The sequence below is a fragment of the Fusarium phalaenopsidis genome, assembly GCF_050370095.1.
Source record: "Fusarium phalaenopsidis strain FUZ10S chromosome Unknown contig_32278, whole genome shotgun sequence".
Taxonomy (NCBI): Eukaryota; Fungi; Ascomycota; class Sordariomycetes; order Hypocreales; family Nectriaceae; genus Fusarium; species Fusarium phalaenopsidis.
Genome location: NW_028145417.1, coordinates 1,906,373 through 1,932,798, shown reverse-complemented (window position 1 = coordinate 1,932,798; position 26,426 = coordinate 1,906,373). Strand labels below are relative to the sequence as shown.

The window sequence follows — 26,426 nt, the reverse complement described above, 5'->3', positions numbered from 1 at the left end:
CCCCACGATTGAGAGATGATCAGTGCTCGATGCGTCTAGGTTAATTTCAAGACGCTTATCTACGAAAAGGACTCAATGTGAACAACAACATCTCTCTGTAGATACCCTCCCGAGTTCCGCAAACTGAACAATGTCGCGGCTTAAGAAGGTTCTGCCTATACTCTCTTCTCATCACTCCTCCATCACCTTGGCACCCGACCTGGCGTGGTCACCCGCCGGGACTCATGATCTTCTCGCAGAGCTTCAGAGTCTATACTGGGAAGGCGTCAAGGCCGAGCTCGAAAACATAGTCCGGACCCTCAAAGCATGGCAACAGCCCGAGTGCTCTGACGTCTCGGTCAGCGACGAGGATGATGCCCATATCCACGGTTTCGATACGTTCCTTGACCAGGTCAGCCAGGAGGCTCGGGCCTTTGCTAAAAGATATGGTTAGTGAGAGCTGCATGAGATAGGTATATGCTAACATGGCATAGAAAACCTGAGAGAGAATCAGCTTCGAGGGAAGATTGCCGGCCCCCTTGACCGTGCCCCATCGGATAAGGCTGTCTTTATGGATGTGGTAGAGAACCAGTTTGCGGAATATTCGAGCAGCAAGATTAGGTCTGCTGTTAGAAAATCAATCAAGAGTATGGCTTCCCCAACGTTGTTGAACGGAACAGGCTAACATTTTCGTCAGGCGTGCCCAAGCTCAAGGGTATGGAGCAGAGGGCTTGGGCTCTCCTTCAGGCTGCTGGTGTGTCCATACTCTGATCTGCGGGGAAAAGGACAATGGCTGATATTATCTCCTAGGTTTCCTGGATATGGAAAAGCTGGTCGAACATCGCCCACCACTTGATGATGTTGGGTTCTGGAAGAGACCAGCCATTCCCCAACGTGAGCAATATCTGACTCCCAGTGGTTACAAGTTGAGTCACTAACATACACCTTTAGTGACCTTGCACGGATTCAGTAAAGACTGGAGACCCAGCTTTCAGTCACTCCGCTGTAAAAGGCAAGACTGCAACGACATTATCCGCGGGAGCATGTTTGTCTGCCAGGACAAGAGCGAGCCCAGCGTCGTCTGCGAAGAATGTTACCGGAATCATTACTACGGGAAGGAGAACTACACCAAAACTTACAAGCACTGCGTCTTGGCCGAGTCTATCACGCCCGAGATAAGCAGAGACATGTGCCATTGCGAAGGGGTGCCCCACGAAGACGACAAAGGGCAACCCTTGAGTCTCTTCCCAGTCCCCAAGAAGGCATTCCATTTGAAACATACCATCCCGCCCTGTAACCTCGTTGACTTGGGGGATCAGGTGGCTTTGGCCAAGTACCAAGGTCTGCAGACAGCCCTGGGGGGTAAAGCAAAGACAGAGAAGCAACGGAGAGAGTTGACCAAGGTCGAACTGCCCAACGCCAAAAAGTCCAAGTCGGAGGAACTGAGGAAGATACTCGGCCGCGGACGTGCCCAAAGCCGATCTGTCTCGTCGAGTACTACCAGTGTGGTTACTGAGCCACAGGCGGACGAAGACATCCCACTGCTCTTCAGGAGGTACACGGAGAAGTACCCGTATGGGAATGTGCACATGGCTCTCCGCGCTGGTCCTCTTGTCATTGAGAATGGGGTTGCCCAGTAAGTAGAGGTCCCTATCATTTCCATTGGCACGCTAACATTTGAAATGTAGTACTAAAGGAGGAGCTCTTGTCTCAGTTCGGGAGATGCCAATCTTCCACGAGCGTTTTCATCTGCAGACGCTTCCCCAGAGAGACCTTGCCATTGATGGAGGTTCCGACCGTAAGCTCTGGCAGCGCAAGCGGCATGTCAATGCCCCCAAGAGATACAAGGCCATGATGAAGCAGGTAGTGGGCGCTCCCTTTAGTGGTATCCTTCCTCACGACGAGGAGCTTCAAGTTGTCAAGGACATTATCGCCGCGAGTCAGCTGCCCTTTGACGACCCTGGCCTCCCGACCGCAGATCAAATAGAGATCCTCTCTTCAGGTCTTCAGCCAGCGCTGGAGAAGCTCAAGGTACTCCTCGAGGGCAGGGTCAAGAAGTATCTCGGCAGTATCGCAGAGCGTCTCCTTGATAAGAACGTCGCTCTAGCTTGGAGCGCAACACATAACAACTGTCAGACGTTTTGTGATTCTCTCATCGACCAGAGTCTCTTTAAACCCCTGCTGAACGGTCCTACTACGGGGCTTGACCCTGGAGTCTATCCTCTCTACAGCATGAGTTTCATGTGTCCGGACGAGGGCTATAGACAACGCGGTGTCCGCACAAAGTACGATGTCCCGTTTGGGCTCACAGAGGAGTATCTTCTTCGCTTCCACTTTGGGCGTCACGATGATGCCGATATGATTGACACTTACCAAGAGTACTGGTACGACTGGGGAGCATTTGGTGGGACTCTTTATAAATACCAGGACTTGTTCCCTTGGGACTGCACTGAGGCATACGAGAGATATCCCACCAAGTGCGGTGGCTGCAACCTCGCCAAGCATATCTGGGCATTCCCCTTTGACTCTTGGTCCATGGCCTCTCTTCACCTATCGCGAGATCGTCACATGTATGCGCCTGCAACAACAGACAAGAACATGACGGCGGTGGGCGAAGGAGCTAGTACAAGCTCATGGATGAGGAATCGACTCACTGTCCTCTCTGCAACGTCGATTCTCAACCGAGCTGCTACGGCAATGGCCCGCACTCGCGAGCTCCAAAAGGCCACAGCATGGCTTCACGATAGCGAGTTGCGACCTGACTTGGACCCGTCCCTGATACGCGTTAAGCTGGGAGGTATCCACCGAGCCCAGCCCTTCAGCCACCACTTCGAAGCCGGTACCTACAAGCACTTTTTTGTGGCTCCTTGGACAATATGGCCGCGACAAGAGCAGGTTGAGAAATACGAGAGTCTGCGTGACCGACGAGCCGCCATGGCAGATGTCCCAGTGCGGGCCTTCAACCCTCGCTACTCATTGAGCACGACGCCCGAAGAGACGCCTTACAGAGGCTTCGAGGGCTTCTGGGTATTCGACGACCAGACAGGAGAGGAGTGCATGTGGAAACCGGACAACGGGGTATCGTGCAAGGACATCCCCATGGACGACGTCAGGCCCAACGATTGCTTCTCAGACTCGCACATCACCCCGACAGGTGTCAAACCCCCCATCGTTACCTGTGGAGGCGGATGTGGAAGTTCTTCACCCAGGGCGGCGGATTGTGCGAGCGCCGAGACTATCAAGGCTGCTGCTGCTGAGGAGGCGTCGTATAATCACTCGAGCAGCGGAGGTGGAGGAACGACTTCTAGCTGTGGAGGAGGAAGTTCGAGTTGTGGAGGGGGAGGGAGTTCAAGTTGCGGGGGTGGTAGTAGCTGCGGCGGAGGTAGTTCAGGTTGGTAGACTAGGCTTCATAAGGAGGCCAAGATATGAACATTCGTGTATTTTAAGCCATGGCGTGTCGTTTAACAGGGGATATATCAGTTCGAAGTGCCCCTGACAGGCTGATATTGTTGATTAGTAGTATCATGCTGACCCTGAGCTGGATAGCATCACCGATACCGGCGACCTTTATCAGCCATAATATTTCAGTGAAGCCATCCCCGAATACTCCGTACCATGATCTGGAATCATCTCTTGATAATCTCCCTCTTGCGTCACCCAAACCAAACGTCCTATCCTCCTTGTGAACCCCTTGCGACCCTATTTTTAGCGAGCCAATGCATGTCTTGTCCAGGTTGTGCAAATCTCCGAATGGGGTCCATTTTGTGCCCATAATAATTCCTGCGTATAGTGCAGGCAGGGATCGTTGCTCACCACATGCAGAGCATCTAATATTTAATCTGGGGAAAAGAAAAGGGAAAATTAATTTTGAAAGAGAAAAAAAAAAAGACTCATAGTCGACTAATAAATGTTGAAGCATCCGGCATCAATAGTTTCCTCTCTCCTCCCCTGCAATATTCGTCACCCATGCTATATCATGGCATGGACGCGTCGGCTCGCTTGCTCTCCCGCGGGCGAAACCAAGAAAAAACAAGAATAAAATCACAAGGTTGCAATGCTATCGATATCCCAGACGATAGCTGGAAGGGGCCGTTCTGCCGTGCTGCCATGGCTTTGGGAACCCCTGCTGGCACGTTTCAAGCAGATGGAGTTTGTCCGTCTTGGGGTTAACAGGGTCCCCGTCTCCTTTCACAGTCTAGGCGAGCCCTTTGAGGCTCCCCTAGATGCAACCCCCCCTCCCCTGGGAGCAAGGAACACGACACTGACAAAACATCAAGTGCTTGTCAAGTCATGATTTGCCCCGGCCGTTCTCGGGAGGATGGGGGAGGGGAAAGAAAGCCCATGAATGGTTGGTGGATTGGGTTGCGTGTGCGCGTTATGCGAGCAAGGAAGTCCTTGATAATGAATGCCCTCTGTTCTCTCACACACTCTCTGCGTTGTCCATCGCGATCCCTTCCTTTTTGCTTCTTTGCTTACGTCGTCTCTCGTTTCTTTCTTTCCCGTCCTTTCCCCTCCCACGGTTTCCCAGCCCTGGCACTGGCTGAGTCCATTCTTTTGCCGTCGCCCTCTTCCTCTTCCTTCGACTGCAGGTGCTTCTTTGTGCAGATCAGGCTGGAGCCTGATTGATCTCCAACTTGTTCCCCTCCTCTTCTCTTCGATCATCTCTTGCTACTGCGATCCTGCTTGACATGGCGACTTAGCGCCGTGGACATCTTCCACGGTAGCCTCGACTCTCATCATCATGGTCTCGTCGCCAACTTGGCCGACGAACCGGGGACGAACAATACCATTTACTAAACATCTCCGAGAGGCTGCGCCGCGGCCATGGATCCAGAATCGAGAAAGAATGCTCACATCCCCCCTCCCATGATCCGACAGCCCGTCGACTCCTACCACCGACTCATCCGCGAGACCCACGGCGTCGAAGGCGGCCTGCCGGACCCGGGCCCGTCCGGTCTCCCCGGCAGGTCCAGGTCCGACTCGCGCCGCTTCATTGCCTCGCGCCCAGATTCCGGCGCCGACTCCCAGTTTGGAAACGGAAACGTCGCATCCTTCTTCGACTCGGAGCGCCTGGCTAGCTCCTCGGCGCAATACAATAGGAGTAGCTATGCGTCGCCGACAGGGAGCAGGACGGTACGATGGCCGTTTCTTGGGAGTATTAGATCGCGGGCGAGTCGATCCTTTCCCTCTTCACCGCAGGCCGAGTCGCCAACTGGACCCGTCGAGATACAACTTCCCTGGCGTCCCTTTTTTCTCTATCGGCGGGTTCTACTTCTTTTCGCAATTGTCTTTGTCGCCCTCATCGCAGGAATACAAGCTTCACTTCAGCTTTCGGAACGAAACGATGGCCTCCGGGAGGTCGACGACGTGTCGAGGTACTTGTGGCAGTATGGAACAACTCTGGTATTCATCCTGGTTGCTGCTTTCTGGACCAGGGTAGAGTATCAGGCCTCTGCTGCCATGCCGTGGATCAGCCTGTTGAATAACCAAGTCGAAGTCGACAAGTCTCTGATGCTGGATTACGTCTCCCTGTTTGAACCCATGGCCATTGTCAAGGCTATGCGCAACAAGGACTGGCTAGTCGCTAGCCCTGTTCTCGTCGGATTGCTCTTCAAAGTTGTCGTGATATTCTCTACGGCCTTTATCACGCCCAGAGTCGTCACCGTTGCTAGCCACGAATCGTCAATAACTGTGCAAGCCGCCTTTTCCGATAGTCTTGACGGGCTTCAAGATGTATCATCGCTGCCATACTTCGTCATGGCATCTCTGCAGACAGACAATGCAACTTACCCCAATGGGGTGTCGCCTCGAGCAGCTTACGCCCCATTTGTTAGCAACAGGACCGAATTTGTTGAAATCAGAGCAGTTGTGGATGGCTTCATTGGAGGCCTTGAATGCAGCCAGGCCGAACTAACTTTGAACTCGATGCGATTTTCGGGAGGAACCTCTGTTCAGCTCAACATGACAGTATCCGAAAACAACTGCTCCTTGAACCAAACCCTCACGAGTCCACGATTCGCGAGCACAGACAACGAAGACCTCCCGAGAACATTTTTGGCTTTTCAGGCTGGCAGCTGTGGCAGGTCTACAGAAGACGATCAACAACGAATAGTCGTCCTAGCAGGCGTCCTCGACCTTGATATGGACAAGCTCAAGAAACAGTCCAAGTCGTCGAATGGCCGAGTAGAGGGCAAGATTTCGACTTCGGTTGCCTTTTCCTGCAAGCCAAACTACTCCATCACTCAGGTTCGAGTTTCAAAATCCCCTGAGAAGGTTCTCGCGACTACGCCTGTCCAAGGAGCAACGAACACGACACTCGATAAAGTACATCCGTGGGCTGTCGCTCAAGGTCTCTTCCAGACATTCAAAACCGATAGAGCTACCGCAGCGCGCCTTTTTGCAGCTTCCAGCCGATCCTACGATAACGACGCCGTGTTGGTTGCAGATGAGGCCATGTCTGCGGCGCTTGCGATGAGGGCAAAGGAAGAAGGGGCTTTTCCCAAGCTGGAATCACTTACGGATGGTGATACGTTGAGACAACTTGCCAAGGACTTTTATACGCAGTACTCTGCTCTGGTGTCTCGATATGCTATGATGGAGCCGACGTCCAGTTCTACAACAGCAGTTGCCAGCTACGTTGAGCGGCGTCTTATTGTGCGAGCAGTTCCTGCGTACCTGATGACGGGCTTTCTAGCAGCTTGCCTGCTCTTGACCCTGGCGACGATGTACCTGGCACCAAAGACTGGTTTTCTTCCTCGAGACCCCAACACCATTGTTGGCTTGGCCTCGGTGGTCGCACACAGTCATCCATTCGTTGAATGTCTTCGAGGCATGGGAGCTGCGAACAAGGCGGCGATCAAAGCGAGACTTGCAGGGTCATCCTACTCCAGCGGAGCTGAAGGTCATGAGAAACTGGAAGACCCTAATCAGGGGTTTTATCATATTTTTGGCGGCAAGGCGCCACCTCGGGGTACTGCCCTACGACGTTTCGATTATTCAACGTGGCGACAGCCTGTGACGATACATGGGCTCATCCGATTGTTGTACATTGTCATTCTCGCGAGCATAATAATTGGGTTCGAAGTGTCGTTGCGAGCGTCACAGCGATATGATGGACTTAGGACCATGGACAACGACGCTGCGTATCTGGCATGGACGGTTGTACCGGCTCTGGTGCTGCTCGTTGTGGCCATGTACATGATTACTCTGGAGTGGTGGACAAGACTACTCGCTCCGTTTTCCCACCTGGCACGAAAGGGAGACTTTGGCGAGACGGTTGGACTGAATCTTGCTGATGCGTTGAGACATGTTGCGTTCAGGAGGGCATGGAAGATTGGCGACTTTGGCGCCGTGACAGCCATATCTGGTGGTTTCATCGCCCTTCTCATGGTTGTTGCATCTGCTCCCCTATTTGAGCCGATGCGTCTCGAACTTGACACAAGCCTTGCCCTTCGCACCGAGGACTACTTCGCCAACAGCCTGGCATCATCTCCAGATGATCCTATCTGCACCGACTGCACCAACGATACCACAACTGCGTCACTAATACTCGCAGGCAGGGCTCCGTTTCCGCCTTTTACTTATGCCGACCTCAATTTTCCCAGTGTATCTCTCGGCGAGGAGGAGGATAGCAATGATGATCTGAGAATCAGTGTCCGATTGACGGCAATCCGCCCAAATATGACTTGTCGACTTTACCTGTCCGATGAGATATCCACCAACATTACGCTCGAGTACAAGCTGGATGACAAGATCGTCAACCCTTTACGAATCGACCTGGAAGGTGAAACATGCCGTGGAGACAATGAGCGAGACAGCAGCAACGCCATTCTTGGAACCACGAGAACTGCACTGTCGTCACCAGTTCAGGAGATCAACGAGGATTCCACCTTATTCGGCGTTGGGCTGGGGAAGACGAACTCGACACCACAATGTTCGGACTGGTTGTATATCTGGGGACGGTTGGTTGACATGAACACCGACGACATGTCTGTTAGCAGCATCGGCGCTCTTGCTTGTAATGAAACCATTCAGGCACTCGATGCCGATGTTGTTCTTCACGGGCCTGAGCTGCACCTATACCCGGACACCCCTCCAGCCCTTGTCGAGAGGACAGTTATAAACACGACCGTCGCTATCCCGAGACTAGACTATTCGTCTCTCGTCAACGTCTCTTCCAACGCCCTGTTTGACCCGTTCTTTGCCACTTTGAACGCCTCTTGGCTCGCCGTTCCAGAGAGCGTTCTCGGCGGCTCATCTGCCAACGACGCAAGACAGGTTCAATCTGCCATCCTCCTCCAACACGGCATCATAAGGGCTCAGTCTCTCAACCTGAAGAGTCGTCGCCGTCTCTCTCGAAGGGGCACATTTCCTTCGGCAGACGGACAGAACATCATCAGCGGCGTCGACCCCGATGCACCTGTTTCGCAGGCTGTTCCCATCATCAGCGGCTCGAAACTCTCGGAGAAGGTTAGGCTTCGCCAGGATCCGATTGCCACGCGTATTCTGCAGGGTCTTGTGGGCGCGTTGCTTCTACTGCACATCTTGTCCTGGATCTTGACCAGAAGACTTCGGCTTCCTCGGCCGCCGACTACGATTGCATCTACTGCGGCGCTCATCGTCGACGGTAACATGTTGAAGCTACTACCTCGAGGTGCACAGTGGCAGCCCATACATGAACTTGAAAACGCATTCGGCGATGAAGCGCAGTTTGAGCTAGGTTGGGACGGCGGACGAAGCAGACCGAGACGAGACAGACGCAAGAGAAAAGAAGAAGGCTTCTTTGGCATCCGAGCCACCGTGACGGAAGATCACATACCAGAAGAGCTAGAACTAAGACCTATACCACCAAGACCCGACAGGCTCAGACCAATGGACAGGGTCGGAACCGTCAGCAGGGGGACGGCAGAGCTTGGGGCAGACAGCACCCAGAGGAAGTCGGTCCTGGTCGGAAAGGAGAGCCCTCCCACCTCGGGCTCCAAGGATAGTAACGGTGTGCAGCCCAGGAAGAAAAGGTCGCTCACGGCGTGGAGCGGACCCAAGGAGATGGTCAAGGTGTGGTGGACTTCTGCACAATGAAAGTGTTTCATTTGGGACGACAATGAAGGGAAACGGAAAAGTATATAGAGGCATCTATTTGTAATAGAGTCGTAATATGAGGTATGAATCTTGCTAGTATATACTTTTTTTTTTTTTTTACTATCAATAGTTTCAAGGCATATAATCTGCGCATGCACATTCAGTGAAGTTCAATGACAGTCAAGTTCACATCCAGTCATCAGGCAAAAGGACAATATGGATGAAGCTATTCAGCCCTGGTCTTGGCACCAACCGTTGGCATGGGATGGCGGTTCAACGTGCATTACCTAATCCTCAACCGTCGGGTCACTTCGGGCCGATCAAAAGCCCGAAGCTAGGAAAAAGACGTTGCAGGCAAGAAAAAAAATTGGATTGACCGACCGATTCAGGGCGAAGACGGGACGGGATGAGGTACCTGTGGTAAATTGTCTCAACAACAAAACCTCAGGAAATCTTTGTCTTTTCTTTGCTGATAAGGACTTGGAGCCCTGGGCATCGGGCCTGGAAGAATTTGGTTGATGGATGATTTAATATCATAATTGTATAGACAACGCAGTTCATCAGAACTCATGACACTGGCGAACTTGCTTGGATGCTCTCAATCCCCCGGACTTCGCTGATGTCGCGCAATGATGCCCCGAGGCGCTCAAGAGGTAACATGATGGGAAGTCCCATTTTCGCAAGGAAGCTTTCACTCTGGCGGGGCAGGAACCCAAGTCCCGTGGGCTTATAGTGGCCCCTCCCCTAAATGCCTCGCAAAACGGCGCTGGCGGTGCCCTAAAACTTCCTGAGCTCGCCTGTGTCGCTGCCCTCTCAACGGTGGGATCTGGGTCTCGCGGTGGCTGCAGGGGCCTTGCAGAGGCCACGGCGCTCCCGCGCTAGGTCCAAAACGGGCTTAGCACGTCCCCAAAGCTTCAAAGTACCTCAGTCGTCGGAGCTCAACGCAACTGGGACTGGACGGGACGCAAAAAACTCCACGTCGAACCAACCCCAAGAATTTCCCATCCCGTCCCATCCTCTCTCCCTCTCCCTCTCACGCAAGAGCTTCATCTTTCTCCGCCCCGATATCCCACTCCTCTCGCCTCGTCCGTGGCTGTCCGTCACGAACCTCAATTCCCCTCAATTGCCCATCTTGGCTGGTGAGTGCTTTTTCCCCCGCGCCGCTCTCGCCTGCGTCAGCCCATATTCGCGCTCGTATGTCGCTCGCTAACATCCCTTCTCCGCCATCTAGAGAGATATTAATTCCCTCCCGACAATGCTCAGCGTCGCTCTCCGGAGGCGACTCCTCGCCCCTACCCACAATGCCCTGCGAACCGGCTTCGCCGCGCATGTCGTGCGACACTATGCCTCGTTCCCCGAGCACCAGGTCGTTAAGATGCCCGCTCTGTCGCCCACCATGCAGCATGGCAACATCGGATCCTGGCAGAAGAAGCCCGGTGACTCCATCGCACCCGGCGACGTCCTGGTAGAGATCGAGACCGACAAGGCCCAGATGGACTTTGAGTTCCAGGAGGAGGGTGTTATTGCCAAGATCCTCAAGGAGTCTGGCGAGAAGGATGTTCCTGTTGGCAGCGTAAGTCGTCCATTTTTCTGTTCCCCCTCGGGCCACTTTTCGGGTCTCGGGGTATCTTGCTCCTGGCCCCGAGCATCCACCAATTTGTTGCATCATGACACTAACTTGTCCTCTTTCTTCTCTATAGCCCATCGCCGTCCTCGTCGAGGAGGGTACCGATATTTCCGCCTTTGAGAAGTTCTCCATTGAGGATGCTGGTGGTGCCGCCGCCCCCGCTGCCCCCAAGCAGGAGAAGACCGAGTCCAAGTCCGAACCCTCGTCCACTCCCGCGTCTACTCCTGAGCCCGAGCAGTACACCTCTTCCGAGGGCCGACTCCAGACTGCTCTCGACCGTGAGCCCAACATCACCGCCGCCGGCAAGCGACTCGCCCGCGAGAATGGCATCAGCATCGATGGCCTGAAGGGCACCGGTCAGGGTGGCAAGATCACCGAGGAGGATGTCAAGAAGGCTCTCAGCAGCCCTGTTGTCGCTGCTCCCGGTGCCACCTTTGAGGATATCCCCATCAGCGGCATGCGCAAGACCATTGCCAACCGCCTGGTCGAGTCCACCCAGACCAACCCTCACTTCTACGTCACCAGCTCCGTCTCGGTCAGCAAGCTGCTCAAGCTCCGCCAGGCTCTCAACAGCTCTGCCGATGGCAAGTACAAGCTGTCTGTCAACGACTTCCTGATCAAGGCTATGGCCGTTGCCAGCCGCAAGGTTCCCCAGGTCAACTCCAGCTGGCGCGAGGGCAACATCCGCCAGTTCAGCACCGTCGACGTCTCGGTCGCCGTCTCCACCCCCACTGGTCTCATCACCCCCATCGTCACCGGTGTTGAGGGCCGTGGCCTCGAGGCCATCTCCTCCAAGGTCAAGGAACTCGCCAAGAAGGCCCGCGACGGCAAGCTCAAGCCCGAGGAGTACCAGGGTGGTACCATCTCCATTTCCAACATGGGCATGAACCCCGCCGTTGACCACTTCACCGCCGTCATCAACCCTCCCCAGGCTGCCATCCTCGCCGTTGGCACCACCCGCAAGGTTGCTGTCCCCGCCCAGAACGAGGACGGCAGCGCCGGTGTCGAGTTTGACGACCAGATCAGCCTCACTGCCAGCTTCGACCACAAGGTCGTTGACGGTGCTGTCGGCGCTGAGTGGCTCCGCGAGCTCAAGAAGGTCCTCGAGAACCCCCTTGAGCTGCTTCTGTAAGGTCAAGGCAGTACAACAGACCTCTAGATGCTTAAGCAACGGGGAAGGATGATGGCCCAATGGGAAGCGAGGACATGTCTTTTTTTTATAGAATAGGAGGAGGATCGATCTCTGGCTGGACGGGCAGAGGAGCGGTAAGGAGTTCACCCGGGACACCTCGGGGGAAATCCTCGAGAGAGGTTCACGGTGGAGGCCGGTGAGACAAAACGATGGGGAGAGTCTATGAGGGAAACCCATGGAGATTCGTCGTTCTTCCCACGCCGCAGCGCTTGTGGAGGATTTTACGAGGCCGGAAAAGCCCGTGTACAATGACCCTTGACTACTTAATGCTATATCTTTTTACCTTCGGGGGGTGTTTTGGACAAAGAATCTATTGCATATGCCCTCATTCCTCAGGTTTCCTGTTCAACATTCGTCTTGCCTATCCTGTGAAGTTGTTGAGATGGCAAGACTATAGATACTGATTATTGATGTTAACAGTTTTGTTCCACATTGAGACAACGGGCAGATAATCTGAGTCACAAAACCTCGTGTCCCTGGATTGCTGTCGATCTTGGCGTGCTCCGTATATCGGGAGTCTCGGTGAGCAAAACACCGTCCCGAACCGTCTCAAACCGTCACGACGGGAGATTCAACCCCGCAATCGGCAGCCTCCGCGCGATATGGACAGGGCTACTTAACTAGGTAGGCAGAGATGAATATATAAAAAGGCCAGGTTCTTAATGCTTGTCTTCTCATCATGCTATTTTACCGTGTTGCCAGAGCTTCCCGTCAGTTTAACAATCGCCGACAGCTATACTTCTCGACAAGCACAGCATCCCTCAAAATGAGCCTCTACGACGGCAAAGTCTTTGGCTCCGCCTCCAACACGTCCAACGGCGAGGTCGGCGCCGAGACGCGCTTCCACTATCACCAAGACGGCAAGATTGTGTGGGCAGAATATTCGGGCGGCTCCATTGTCCGAGGTACATTAATCGCGACTGTCAAGGACGAGGATAACAGCTTGGATATGAGATACCAGCACGTTAACAAGGAAGGAGAGCTCATGACGGGACAGTGCAAGTCGACGCCTGAGGTTCTGGCTGATGGACGGTTGAGGATGCATGAGAAGTGGAAGTGGACGAGTGGGGATAGGTCTGAGGGCGAGTCTGTGATTGAAGAGGTTAGGGTGTAGTAGAAGGCAGTGCAAAGAGGTGAGTTTCTATTAGTCAAGTTGCTTAAAGTTGACTTTGTTAACTAACATGAAAGTAGAGATGAACATATACTTATCATACACCGATGATTGAAGATTTGGAATAGCTGGTCAATAAGATCGATTAAACATTAACTTTTCATTCTATCTACTTTATGGTATGAATAGGAGATCAAGATCTATATACACCACTCCCATCCTAACTTACAATCTGGACTTGCTAATCCTCATTCTCCCTGTTAAAACTCACCAATTTATATATCTAGGTCTTCTTTTGACGTCTATTTCAATCCTCCCATGCTTATCTAAGTCCTTCCGAAGAGCCCCTTTGGCGATGCCCACTTGGCGGCGACAGCAACCAAAGCTCCAAACATGGTCATGGCACCAGCAAAGTAAGACACCTCCTCGAATCTATCATACTTGTCGACCATGGCACCGCTGACGGGAGGCCCGATGAGAGCTGAGAACGAGGCCAGTGCCATGCCCACACCCATATACGTGCCAATGTTTTTGGGGTCGTCGGTGCAGAGAGTGACAGCCACGGAACCGCCCGAGATGATGGCGCCTGAACAGAAGCCGAAAAATGCCGAGATGACGATGATGGAGGCGTTGGTCTCTGCCTCGGGCCAGCAAAAGACAATGATGCTCGTGGCGGCGGTAGCTACGATGAGACTGTTGATGCGTCCAAACTTGTCGCCGAGAACGCCAGGAATAACTCGTCCAAAGATGGATGCCCCGTTGATGATAGCCACCATGTAACTCGCCAAGCTTTCGCTCATGCCCTTGGTGATGGCATAAGTTGGCAGCAGGAACAGCGGTACATACATGCCAACCATACCAAAGAAGAGCGAGATGATGAGGAGCACATACATAGGCTGCTTGAAGGAACTCCAGAGGAAGAATCGAGTGCGCCTTGGTGGAAGCCTCGCACGAATGCAGACGGCGGAAAAGGCCAGGATGGGCAGCATGACAAAAGCCGTGATGCGGACCGACCAGCCGAAACCCAGGTCCGTCTTTGTGAGCAACTTAGATAGCACGATAGGGAAGACGACAGCTCCGAGCGAGGACCCGGCGATGGAGAGGCCCATGGCGGCGCCGCGGTTGGCATTGAACCACTGCGGCACGGCGGCGAGGGCTGGGAACATGAGGAGTCCGTTGGCGAGACCGGTTAGGACGCCTTGGGCGAGCATGAACTGCCAGTATTCTTTGCAGATGCTAGTCATCATGATTGCAAAGATGTATAGCACCGCGGCAGGACGGATGAGCTACGAGTGTTAGTGAACATCATCAGGTTCAGGGGGAATTACACACCCATGCGCCAAAGCGGTCAAACAAAGGTCCTCCTGCAGCACCGGTGGCAAAGATGAGAAAGCCCTGAATAGATCCTATCCAGGCAATGTCGTCGGCACTCCTCTCGGGCATCTGGTTGAACATGTAATAAGCCTGAAAAATGCCAAAGACGTTGGTGTATCCAAGAGTACAGAAGAAGGCTCCCGCTGCGCCAATTGCAACAAGCCATGCTCGAAGTCCACCGTCGGGAAAGTCAGTTTCCTCTGTCTTTTCGAGTTGCTGATCTTCAGATCCTGGACGGGTGGCGTTCAGTGTGTCTGACGCATCGTGGTCTGGTGTGGTTGCTCCTGAGAGCGGCTTGGAGTTGTCAGGGGTGGACATGATGAAGACGTCAAAGATATTGAAAAACTGTGTCTTAATGAGCTTGATTGATAACTATCGTGATCTCTGCGATGGAATCTCATCTTCATCGCCATGATTCCAGCTCCTTATATCGTGACATTTTGACAATGGTCTTTTCATGTCGCTATTCTCACTGACCGGTGTATTCACCCGCCACAAGAATAAACCGACATGAATTTCTCAGCAGCACTTCCACTGCAGCCACTGAAACAGCCTCGTCAGAAAGTAATCACGACAGCATTAGCAAACGGTGGATTTCGGCAAGGATTCGATTTCTCCAAAGAGTCACGTCCAGAGCCGGCGATTTATATCCTGCCCCTCGGTGAATTGGCATCTGGCCAATCACATCGGCTCGGCATAGCGCGGTGAATTAAAAAAGCCGAACATCGATGAATGCGTCCTTCATCCTCGTCATCTCGAGGATGCTTGCGAGTTCTTCCTCGTCACCCCCCATGGCACGGCATTTTGCATACATACACCCTGGCTTTCCCATCTCTCGGCTGATTCTCCTGGCCTCTTTGCGAATTCACCGTTCTTGTCCTCGCTGATTTTAACGGCCGAGAGAGATATGGCGCCCTCCGACTCTCTGTCGCTTGCCCCTCACGGCATCTTTTTCAGCGAATCGCTACGAGGAGACGAGGACGGATCGTCTTCTTCTCAGCAGCAGGAGGTCTTTGCGTTTCCTGTGGGGGAGGCCTTCACCTCCGGGGATGCCTCCGGTGGGACCGCCGTGCCTCCGCCGGCGCCGGCTGCCAAGCCCGAGAAGAAGCGGCGCCGGCCGGCCCTCTCGTGTGAGCAGTGTCGCCGGAGGAAGATCCGGTGTGACCGCAGCCTTCCGTGTGTCAACTGTATCAAGGCAAAGATCTCACCGTGTACGTACGCTCCGACTCACATCCCGGCTTCACGGGCAAGGAGGACCACTGCGGGTCAGGCTGGGGGCGGAGACGTCCCGGCGAGGTCGGCCCCGGTCACCAGCACTCAAGGACACTCCCCTACAACCAATGCTCGTCCGGGTAGGTCCCCTTCTAGTGTTCAGAGTTCAACAATGGGGTCTGCCTCGGGGGCATCGACGGTAGATGCCCTGGCTGCGAGGGTGCGAGAGCTTGAGCAGAAGCTCGCCGAGACTTGTCACATCACACACCCTGCTGAAGACAAGTTGGTTGAGTGTGAGCAGAGAGAAGAAGAGGAACCAGCACCGATGAAGGGAACTGTATCCAAAACGAGGTTCTTTGGCCAGAGCCATTGGATGAACGGTGCAGACATGGTAAGTTAAGCTTACTCTACCTTCATGAGCCTCACTAATATCTCATAGTTCCCCAATATCCTCAATGTTCTTCGCAATGCAGAAGTTCGAAAGGTAGAGCCCCACGGCATCTTTATCAAATGCAAGACCCTTGCTCGCGCCATCAAGGCGCACCGGCTCAAGCCCATCTCATCAGACAGCCTAGGCAAGACTATCCCCGAGCGTCAACTCGCCGACCAGCTTGTCGACGCCTACTTCCGCACCTTTGAGGGCGCCGTCCGTATTCTCCATGGGCCTACCTTTAGAGCCGAGTATGAAAGGTACTGGCAGAATCCCGACGCTGCCAGCGAAGTGTTTATCATGCAGCTCCAGCTTTGCATGGCCATCGGGGCAACTGTGTACGACGATATCTTTAGCCTCCACTCTGCCGCCATGCAGTGGGTGCATGAGGTTCAGATCTGGCTCATGCTTCCTCCTGAGAAGAGCAGGATGACCATCGCCGGAATCCAGATCATGTGCATGCTGGTCATTGCCAAAGCGTGCTGTGCAGTTGGACAGGATCTCACTTGGGTATCAACGGGGAGCTTGATCAGGCAGGCCATGTACATGGGTCTTCATAGGGATCCAAAGCACTTGGGCAATATGTCTGTCTACCGCTCCGAGATGCGCCGTCGCCTGTGGGCAACTATTCTCGAACTTAACCTGCAATCTTCCTACGATGCTGGAGGGCCACCACTTCTCTCCTCGAAGCATTACGACACGAAACTCCCTGCTAACCTCAACGACGACCAACTCAGCGATGAGCCAGACAGCAGCAGACAGCCTACCAGTAACCCGGAGGAGCTAACCGACATGTCGGTTCAGCTGGCACTGGTCAAATCTCAGCCCCTCCGCCTCGCCATCATCAAGCACGTCAACGAGTTCCGGTCCAAGGAGTCATACCCAGAAACACTGCGTCTCAATTCTGAGCTTACAAAGGCCTGCCGCACTCTAACCGAGACTCTCGCCGCTCTTTCTCAGGCGCAGAGGCGCAGCTCAAGGGCCATATTCAACCAGTTCCACAGTGCCCTCATCCAGATGTTCACCTACCGCTGCTTCCTATCTCTCCACCAGCCCATGCTGGCCCGCTCCGCTGCGGACCCGACATACTACTACTCACGCAAGGTTTCGCTCGACTCATCTCTCAAGATCGCCCAGATCTGTGGTTTGGCGACACCCCGATACCCCGCTGCACCTCCTGGTGCGCTTGACCCAACGACGTGCTTCGACAGGCTCATCACCAACGGTTCGGGGGTCTTTCGTATTGTTCCCGTACAGACACTCTTCTCCATTGCTCTCGAATTCATTAAAAAGAAGGAGGAGCAACGTGAGAGTCTTGGTGGGATGCCTCCCATGGGCTGCAGCGAGCTTCGAGCCGTTCTCACTGCTGCGCAGGAATGGGCGCAGCGGCGTCTGCGCTCAACTGAAACCAACATCAAGGGGTACTGCTTCATGACGGCATGCATAGCCCTGGCCGAGGCCATAGAAGTGGGCATGTCGCAGGAGGAGATTGATCAGGTCGTCATCGACGCGGGCGCCAAGGTCAGCATAAGAAGCTATGAGCTGCTCAGGGAGGTTGCGGAGCGTGAAGGCGTGCCACTGGATAATAACGAAGAGGGGATGACGCCGGCTGAGACACCGGCAGTCGAAAGCATGGAGGGCATCATGGACATGCCGTTTGACTGGATGGGGGATCTAGGGTGGGATACGATGGGCGGTTTCCCATGGTCAAAGGGTGCTGTGGGTATGCCTCAACAGATGGACTCGGTCGATCCATCTGTTGTCTCACAGTTCTAGGCCAAGTACTTCAAGCACTGGCTTATCGGGGTTTTGTAACCATATTAATACTGGACTAGCCATGGTTATGTAGATTGCATTTGGGTTTGAACTTGGGGGTGGGCAAGATGGAGTGGAAAGACTGGTAATAGCGTCCCGGCGTTCGGCATATGATTATAGAGGATACAAGACCAATCACTGCTCAGTAAACAATCAATACCCAGACATATAAATCTCAAATACATATATACAGAAAAGATTTTATAGTTATACCATTTCAGTCATGTAAAGCGTTGAAACCTGAAAATTCGATTGCCTCAGTCGAGTTGTAGGGTATCTCCATAGAACCTCAACCACCTACGGTTAATGTCCAACCATCTACTTGGAATAAAGAGTATTTCATAAAAGTTTTACACTTTCAAGTATACAAGATATAATCTAAATCATCATCATTCATCATCTCCTTCATCAACCTCAGCTCCATCCTTCTCTTGCCAACCCTCCCTTGGCTTTGCAGCCTTTGCCAAGAGATTCCGTGTAACATCTACCCTCCATATCTGAGGCCCAATCTCCTCATCATCCGTGCGATGCGTCTCTACCCATGTCCGGATCTGGCCCCGTACTTCCTTGTTGCTAGTGATGGTAGTCAGGCCTGCTGCCCACCCGTACATAAAGATGGACAGCTTGGAGCTCTTAAAGCCACTGCTGCGTGCCACATCCTGAGCGACGCGGGGCAGAGTTCCTTTGGAGACGGCATCTGTGACTGCATCCATTTCCCAGGACTCTTGCAAGATAGTGACGGGGACCTGCACATCGGCAGGCAAGGTATGAATGGAGAGCTCCTGGAAGCGCTGGCGAATCATGCCTGAAGACATGTTTCGTATCTCATCGTCCCATGGGACTAGTAACCTCCCACGCTCCCGCTCAGTCGCGGTCCCGACAGTCTCCAGCACGTCATGGAAGTGAACCGCAGCCTCCCAAGTGCAGACGAGCTTGCGCCCTGCTAGCACTGGATACAACGTGCGAGCCATCAGTCCACCCTCGTGGCTATTTTCCTCCTCTATTTGTGCCCGCGTTGTCCGTGACTGCCATGGCTGAGGCTGAAGGTCCGTATGCGTCAAGTCCGAGATGAGGTCAATCAAGATTGTGTGATCAAGGTTTACCGTCGACGTTATTGACGTTAATTCATCGCCCACCAGCTTCTCCAGAGCTTCATCCAAGGATGGAGGAGGAGCTGTATTGAAGGTACTGTCCTGATCCTCGATAATGACCTCAACTAAGGGATCCATGTGTTCCAGTTGATAGAGGAAGATGTCTAATTCTTCCTCCCCACGACTTAGGTTGGAGAGAACCAGTCGTATCCGGGGAAACTGATATTCGTGGCGGTTCATCCTTGCAGCTGCAACTAACCGCCGCACGAATTTTGCAAGAGGGGTATCCTCCCACTCATCGTTGTCGACCTTGTGTCCGAGTTCGTGGTCGCCCCATCCCCAACCGCAGTCAGTCATCTGCCGGGCAAGACGGTCAGGGGAGATGGCTTTGACAGCGAGCCACTCATGTCCGCCTTCGACAACGTCCACTTCAACGCGGCCCTGCTCTTTCAAGAGACGATGCATCTTTTGCTTTTCTTGACCTGCAATATCAAGCTTTGCAACTTCGCGTTTTCGTCCGTCCTTGGATGAGCCTTGGAAGGCCTGGTTGACAGCGACAAAGCCACCACATCGCTTGAGTCGATCCCATTGTGCAACGCTGCGGTTGACCACGTTGACGCTAGCATCAAGTTTCCGATCTTGGAGTGTGAGTTTTTGAGCTTCAAGACTTGTACTTGACAGCTCATTCACAAGACCGTTGAGAGCCTCATTTTCGCGCTGCAGGGTTCGAATAAAAGTTGGAAGTCCAGATGATGCGACGGGTCTAGACTTTGCTTCCAGTCTCTTTACGAGAAGCTCAATCTCGTTGATGCTGGTAACGAGGAGATGGGAGTGGCTCCTTGCAGACTCAAGCATTCGAGACTGACGCAGGGTGGTCTCTGGGTCGACATTTTGTTGAACAGCCGCCGAGGTTTGATAGTTTGGGACATCTAGCATGACGCGTACCAGAAGCTGGGTTTCTGTGAGTTGGACATGAAGGTAATTTCGCCAAATTAATTTGGAGCAACAGGCAACTCTATTCGAGAATCCTAGGCTTCCATGCGAGTTTCCACCGATGTCTGTATGAATCTTCCATCCATTCTATGGAGAACGCAGGGGTCCAGTTGGTTGGCTGCTCAGCCTCGTGTGGCTTGAGACTAACGGAAAGTCGGGAATTGGCAGTCCCTGGATTACAGTTAAAGACACGCGTGCGCCTGGTCTGTGATTGGTCGGTTGGCAGGACTATTGGGGGATCTTTTCGGGGCCGGGGGGAGCTCATTTTTGGCGGAGCCTCCACTGGAAACGCTGTCCACTTCGTAAAGTACCATCCCTAGCTCTGAGAGCCAGCGTCGAGAAGGCCAAGAGGAAGATTCAAGGCACCAACATTTCCTGGCCTCGTTTGTTTATTTTGTTTATAATCGTCTCGACTTGAAGAGAAGAGGCAAACTTTACTATTCTGCTGGTCATTATCCTTAACCTCGTTGCGTGCATACGCAATATTCCGTTTCAAACAGACAAGAGGTTCGTGAGCTCTAGCTCGCCTCTCCCGCGCCGCCGCTGTCTCCTTTCTTTAATTGCCCCGTGAGAGCGACGTCAACCTTGCAACATCCTCCTCCCCCCGACTCGACTCGACCATCTCGACCTCGTCCGCATTCCCTTGCCGAATGGCCGCTGGTCCCCGCTGCGCTCCCTCATGAGCTCCCTCAAATTCGTCGTGTCCTCGCTCGAGGCCATTGCCTCGTCCAAGGATGCCCAGCGCAACAAGCAGCTGGCCGAGTCCACCACAAAGGCCCTCGATGCCATCAAGGAGCAGGACCAGCTCCCCGACCCCGAGATAGTCTTCGCTCCTCTGCAGCTGGCCTCGCGATCTACCAATGTCCAGCTTACCACGACTGCCCTCGACTGCATCGGAAAGCTTATTTCTTACTCATACTTCTCCGTCCCGGGCAGCCCTCCCGAGGGAACCGAAGAGGGCGCCGAACCTGCTCCCCCCCTGATCGAGCGAGCCATCGATACCATCTGCAACTGCTTCCAGGGCGAGACGACCGCTGTCGAGATTCAGCTACAGATTGTCAAGTCCCTGCTTGCCGCTGTCCTCAATGACAAGATTGTCGTCCATGGCGCTGGCCTCCTCAAGGCCGTGCGCCAAGTCTACAATGTCTTCCTGCTGTCGCGGAGCACCGCCAACCAGCAGGTCGCACAGGGTACCTTGACGCAGATGGTCGGTACTGTCTTTGAGCGTGTCAAGACGAGATTGCACATGAAGGAGGCCCGTCTGAACCTCGAGAACCTAAAGCATGGCTCTAGCAATGTCACCTTTGACCAGGCCGACTCGACCAACGGCGCCCACGATGGCCATGACCGCGACGACTCGCCCGCTACGCCGGATAATGCTTCCGCCTCTGTAGAGCCTTCAGAGAGCGCTGTTAAGCTCACCCTGAAGGATCTCGAACATCGCAAGAGCTTCGACGACTCGAATCTTGGAGATGGACCTACCATGGTCACCCAACTCAAGCATCATAAGGAGGCAGATGCTTCAGCCTCTGATCACACGGGACACGATTCTGGGTCAGTAGAAGATGGCGAGGTGCTGGACGCCGAGGATGAGGTCTACATCCGCGATGCTTACCTCGTCTTCCGATCCTTCTGCAACCTGTCCACCAAGGTTCTGCCACCCGATCAGCTCTACGATGTCCGCGGCCAGCCGATGCGCTCCAAGCTCATCTCCCTCCACCTCATCCACACCCTCCTCAACAACAACATTGCCGTCTTCACTTCGCCCTTGTGTACGATTAAGAATTCTAAAAGCAACGAACCTACGAGTTTCCTTCAAGCTATCAAGTTCTACCTCTGTCTCAGCATCACTCGCAATGGCGCGAGCTCGGTCGACAGGATATTTAATGTCAGCTGCGAGATCTTTTGGTTGATGCTCAAGTATATGCGAGCCGATTTCAAGGCAAGTTTTTGTCGGATCAGGCGCGCAAGTCGCAAGTAGCTTACACAGATTACAGAAAGAAATTGAGGTTTTCCTCAACGAGATCTACCTCGCCCTCCTGGCCCGGAAGACGGCGCCCCTATCTCAAAAGCTTCAGTTCGTCACTGTGCTTAACCGACTCTGCGCCGACCCCAAGGCCTTGGTCGAAATCTACCTTAACTACGACTGCGATCAGACCGTCGACAACATTTATCAGACGATCATCGAGGATTTATCCAAGTTCTCCACCACCCCTATCACTATCACCACCATCCACGAGCAAGTGTATGAAGAGATGCGGGCAAAGACGAACCCTGCGAGCGAGTGGCAGCTCAAGGCGACTCTGCCACCTCCTTTGACTGTTGCCCACATCGCACCGCACCAGGAGCCTGAGCCCGACTACCCCAAGGAATACGCCATTAAGCGACTATCAATTGAGGCATTGGTTGAGACTCTTCGGTCCTTGGTGAACTGGTCGGCCCCGATCCGGGGCGATGCCGAACCCGCGCGGAACGAAAACACCGACAACAAGGCGTCGTTGGATTACATCAGACCGTCTATCGATCCTAGTATCAACGATAGCTCCTCCCGTATTGAGACGCCTCTTCCACCATCCACTCCCATACTCGAGGATGACCCCGATCAGCTAGAGAAGGAGAAGGCGAGGAAGACGGCCTTGACAAACGCCATCAGGCAGTTCAACTTCAAGCCGAAGAAGGGAATCAAGCTGTTGCTCCGTGATGGTTTCATCGCAAGTGAAAGCCCCAAGGACATTGCCGAGTTCTTGTTGAAGGAAGACAAGCTCGATAAGGCCCAGATTGGCGAGTACCTGGGTGAGGGTGACCAGTTCAACATTGACACCATGCATGCCTTTGTCGACACAATGGAGTTTGCTAAGCGGCGCTTTGTTGATGCTCTGCGCCAGTTCCTCCAGTCCTTCCGTCTGCCAGGTGAAGCTCAGAAGATTGATCGCTTCATGCTCAAGTTTGCTGAGCGCTATGTTCTGGGCAACCCCAACGCCTTTGCCAACGCCGATACTGCCTATGTCCTCGCCTATTCGGTCATTCTCCTGAACACTGATCTCCACAGTGTCAAGGTTGCCAAACGCATGAGCAAGGAGGAGTTTATCAAGAATAATCGCGGTATTAACGACAACGCCGATTTGCCCGATGACTACCTCCTGGGCATCTATGATGAGATTGCAGCCAACGAGATCGTGCTCAAGAGTGAGCGTGATGCGGCGGCGGCGGCTGGCAACGCCCCAGCTCCATCAGTTGGCATTGCTGCGGGTCTTGGTCAGGCTCTGTCCAACGTTGGCCGAGATCTGCAAAGAGAAGCATATGTACAGCAGTCGGAAGAGATTGCCTTACGCTCCGAGCAACTGTTCAAGAACTTGTTCAAGAGCCAGCGCCGGAACGCCACCAAGAGTGGCCCCAAGTACATCGAGGCAACCTCATTCAAGCATGTTGGACCCATGTTCGACGTGACCTGGATGTCCATCTTCTGGACCCTCTCGAGCCAGATTCAAAAATCTCATAACCTCGAGGTCAACAAGCTGTGCCTAGAGGGCATGAAGCTGGCTACCAGGATTGCCTGCCTCTTTGACCTTTCCACTCCCAGGGAGGCCTTCATGTCAGCGTTGAAGAATGCCACCAACTTGAACAACCCGCAGGAAATCCTGGCCAAGAATATTGAGGCTCTCAAGGTCATCCTCGAGCTGGGACAGACTGAGGGCAACGTTCTTCGAGATTCTTGGAAGGACATCTTGATGTGCATTAGCCAGTTGGACCGACTGCAGCTTATTTCAGGCGGCGTGGACGAGAGTGCTATTCCCGATGTTTCCAAGGCCCGTTTCCTGCCTCCGCAAAGGACAGAAACTTCAGACTCTCGGTCTTCAACCCAGTCCAAGAGGCCTCGGCAAAGGTCAGGCACCGCCGGATCCAAGGGTTTCTCAACCGAGATTGCGCTTGAGAGTCGCTCAGACGAAGTGATTCGCAGCGTCGACCGCATCTTCACCAACACGGCAAACCTCACCGGTGAGGCTATGGTTCACTTCGCCAAGGCTTTGACTGAGGTCAGCTGGGATGAGATCAAGGTGTCAGGGTCCAACGACTCACCCCGAACGTACAGCTTGCAGAAGATTGTCGAGATCAGCTACTACAACATGGATCGTGTGAGGTTCGAATGGAGCAATATCTGGGATGTTTTTGGTGAGCATTTCAACCGAGTGGGATGCCATAACAACATGAACATTGTCTTTTTTGCCCTCGACTCGCTGCGTCAGCTGTCAATGCGCTTCATGGAGATTGAGGAGCTGGCGGGTTTCAAGTTCCAGAAGGACTTTTTGAAGCCCTTTGAGCATGTGCTTGCTAACTCGCACAACGTCACGGTCAAGGATATGGTTCTGCGATGTCTGATCCAGATGATCCAGGCCAAGGGAGATAACATCCGCTCAGGCTGGAGAACCATGTTTGGCGTCTTCACGGTGGCGGCCCGTGAGCCATACGAGAGCATCGTCAACCTGGCGTACGAGAATGTCAACCAAGTGTACAAGACCAAGTTTGGTGTTGTCATCTCTCAAGGCGCGTTTACCGACCTCATTGTGTGCTTGACCGAGTTCTCCAAGAACCTCAAGTTCCAGAAGAAGAGCCTGGCAGCCCTGGAGCTGCTAAAGTCTCTGATTCCTGCTATGCTCAAGACACCCGAGTGCCCGTTGTCGCAAAAGTACAACAAGACGGCTGCCCCAGAGGGAGCCCCTAAGCCACCCGAGATCAAGCGATCCCGATCAAATACATCGGTCGAGGAGGGCTACTGGTTCCCTGTACTCTTCGCCTTCCATGACGTCCTGATGACAGGCGAGGACCTGGAGGTGCGTTCAAATGCTCTCGAGTACTTCTTTGAAACCTTGCTCAGGTATGGCGGTGACTTCCCATCCGAATTCTGGGATATTCTGTGGCGACAGCAGCTCTACCCCATCTTCATGGTGTTGAGGTCTCGACCAGAGATGAGCAACGTTCTCAACCACGAGGAGCTCTCAGTTTGGTTGTCGACCACTATGATTCAAGCGCTTCGAAACATGATCACCTTGTTCACGCATTACTTTGATGCCTTGGAGTACATGCTGGACAGGTTCTTGGAGCTCCTGGCGCTCTGCATCTGCCAAGAGAACGACACTATCTCTCGGATTGGAAGCAATTGCCTGCAGCAGCTGATCTTGAAGAATGTCACCAAGTTCAAGCCCCAGCACTGGACAAAGCTTGTCGGCGCCTTCTGCGAGCTGTTTGAGCGAACAACGGCGTATCAGCTATTCACCGCCACAGCAATCAACTCAACGGCGTCGATAGAGCCTCCGCCCAACGGACTCGATTTCTCCAGCACTCCTCAAACCGATGTTCCGGTGGACGAGAAGTCGCTCAAGATTAACGGCACCGAGGAGGCCGACGATGACTCGATCGCGCCCCCGTTGTCTCCCCGACAGGCCGAGGAGGACTTGCGCACACCGACGGCAGAGAGCCCCCAAGCTCCATTGGAAGAGTTCAAGCCATCATCGAACCTTCAGCAGCAGCCGATTGTTGTGACGGCAGCTCGGCGACGATTCTTCAACCGAATCATCTCCCGCTGCGTTCTTCAGCTCCTCATGATCGAGACAGTCAATGAGCTGTTTAGCAACGACACCGTCTACACACATATCCCATCGACTGAGCTCCTGCGACTGATGGCACTGCTCAAGCGATCCTTCCAGTTCGCTCGCCGCTTCAACGAAGATAAGGAGCTCCGAATGAGGCTGTGGCGAGAGGGCTTTATGAAGCAGCCCCCCAACCTCCTGAAGCAGGAGAGCGGATCTGCTGCCACATACATCTCGATCCTCTTCCGCATGTTTGCGGATAACGCACCGGAGCGACTGGAGAGCCGGCCTGATGTTGAGGCTGCTCTGGTACCTCTGTGCAAGGACATTGTTCACAGCTACTCTACTTTGGAGGATGAGAGCCAGCATCGCAACATCATTGCCTGGCGGCCGGTTGTGGTTGATGTTTTGGAGGGGTTTGCGACGTTCCCCGAGGACGCCTTCAAGACACACATCCCTGACTTTTACCCCTTGGCGATCGATCTGCTCATCAAGGACCTCACTCCTGATTTGCGAGCGGCACTCTTGGTAGTGCTGCGCCGAGTTGGAGAGGTTGGCCTGGGAATCGAGGGCATGTCTCGACCTGGTGACGATCGACGGGACAGCGTTGTGAGCCGGACTACGGAAGGCACAATTGCAGACCATGAGGCGGACGCACGGAGGATGCTGTAGGAGCGAGTCCCTCGACGGCTGCTGACTGTGAGGGGGCGCGGGGCGTTGGATGGAATAATAGAGAATGTTGATTTTTGATGGCATTTATCTAGATAACCCTAGGTTGTCCGAGACGGCGGTAGGCCGGCCTGGGGGGTTTTGTAGTATGACTTATACCGGATGTGACAATATATGCATGTTTTATGTGGTCGAGTTTTAAAGATGAATACCTGTATCTTTTCCGTTCCGTGTCTAATATCATGCCATTTTCTTGGGTATCATACAAAT

The 26,426-nt window shown here is 53.6% G+C and overlaps 9 protein-coding genes across 9 annotated transcripts; 6 read left to right on the top strand and 3 right to left on the bottom strand.

The window, feature by feature from the left end:
- Nucleotides 1-130: 130 nt before the first annotated feature.
- Nucleotides 131-3,559, top strand: LRP88_01228 (uncharacterized protein; the record flags this gene model as incomplete). Its single annotated transcript, XM_083237920.1, has 7 exons — nt 131-428; nt 486-626; nt 677-733; nt 790-873; nt 931-1,615; nt 1,668-3,150; nt 3,500-3,559. The coding sequence occupies 7 exons, from the start codon at nt 131-133 to the stop codon at nt 3,557-3,559; spliced, it is 2,808 nt and encodes a 935-aa protein (XP_083106425.1).
- Nucleotides 3,560-4,803: 1,244 nt separating this feature from the next.
- Nucleotides 4,804-9,057, top strand: LRP88_01227 (DUF3433 domain-containing protein; the record flags this gene model as incomplete). The annotated part of the gene is made up of 1 exon (XM_083237919.1): nt 4,804-9,057. The coding sequence occupies one exon, from the start codon at nt 4,804-4,806 to the stop codon at nt 9,055-9,057; it is 4,254 nt and encodes a 1,417-aa protein (XP_083106424.1).
- Nucleotides 9,058-10,312: 1,255 nt separating this feature from the next.
- Nucleotides 10,313-11,816, top strand: LRP88_01226 (dihydrolipoyllysine-residue acetyltransferase; the record flags this gene model as incomplete). The annotated part of the gene is made up of 2 exons (XM_083237918.1): nt 10,313-10,630; nt 10,758-11,816. The coding sequence occupies 2 exons, from the start codon at nt 10,313-10,315 to the stop codon at nt 11,814-11,816; spliced, it is 1,377 nt and encodes a 458-aa protein (XP_083106423.1).
- Nucleotides 11,817-12,642: 826 nt separating this feature from the next.
- LRP88_01225 (uncharacterized protein) lies at nt 12,643-12,990 on the top strand (the record flags this gene model as incomplete). Its single annotated transcript, XM_083237917.1, has 1 exon — nt 12,643-12,990. The coding sequence occupies one exon, from the start codon at nt 12,643-12,645 to the stop codon at nt 12,988-12,990; it is 348 nt and encodes a 115-aa protein (XP_083106422.1).
- A 323-nt stretch (nt 12,991-13,313) lies between these two features.
- LRP88_01224 (uncharacterized protein) lies at nt 13,314-14,234 on the bottom strand (the record flags this gene model as incomplete). The annotated part of the gene is made up of 1 exon (XM_083237916.1): nt 13,314-14,234. The coding sequence occupies one exon, from the start codon at nt 14,232-14,234 to the stop codon at nt 13,314-13,316; it is 921 nt and encodes a 306-aa protein (XP_083106421.1).
- A 67-nt stretch (nt 14,235-14,301) lies between these two features.
- Nucleotides 14,302-14,679, bottom strand: LRP88_01223 (uncharacterized protein; the record flags this gene model as incomplete). The annotated part of the gene is made up of 1 exon (XM_083237915.1): nt 14,302-14,679. The coding sequence occupies one exon, from the start codon at nt 14,677-14,679 to the stop codon at nt 14,302-14,304; it is 378 nt and encodes a 125-aa protein (XP_083106420.1).
- A 589-nt stretch (nt 14,680-15,268) lies between these two features.
- On the top strand, nt 15,269-17,779 carry LRP88_01222 (uncharacterized protein; the record flags this gene model as incomplete). Its single annotated transcript, XM_083237914.1, has 2 exons — nt 15,269-15,964; nt 16,013-17,779. 2 exons carry the CDS (start codon nt 15,269-15,271, stop codon nt 17,777-17,779), a joined length of 2,463 nt encoding a protein of 820 aa, XP_083106419.1.
- Nucleotides 17,780-18,207: 428 nt separating this feature from the next.
- On the bottom strand, nt 18,208-19,845 carry LRP88_01221 (uncharacterized protein; the record flags this gene model as incomplete). The annotated part of the gene is made up of 1 exon (XM_083237913.1): nt 18,208-19,845. The coding sequence occupies one exon, from the start codon at nt 19,843-19,845 to the stop codon at nt 18,208-18,210; it is 1,638 nt and encodes a 545-aa protein (XP_083106418.1).
- Nucleotides 19,846-20,581: 736 nt separating this feature from the next.
- LRP88_01220 (Arf family guanine nucleotide exchange factor SEC7) lies at nt 20,582-26,159 on the top strand (the record flags this gene model as incomplete). Its single annotated transcript, XM_083237912.1, has 2 exons — nt 20,582-21,790; nt 21,900-26,159. The coding sequence occupies 2 exons, from the start codon at nt 20,582-20,584 to the stop codon at nt 26,157-26,159; spliced, it is 5,469 nt and encodes a 1,822-aa protein (XP_083106417.1).
- Nucleotides 26,160-26,426: the final 267 nt, after the last annotated feature.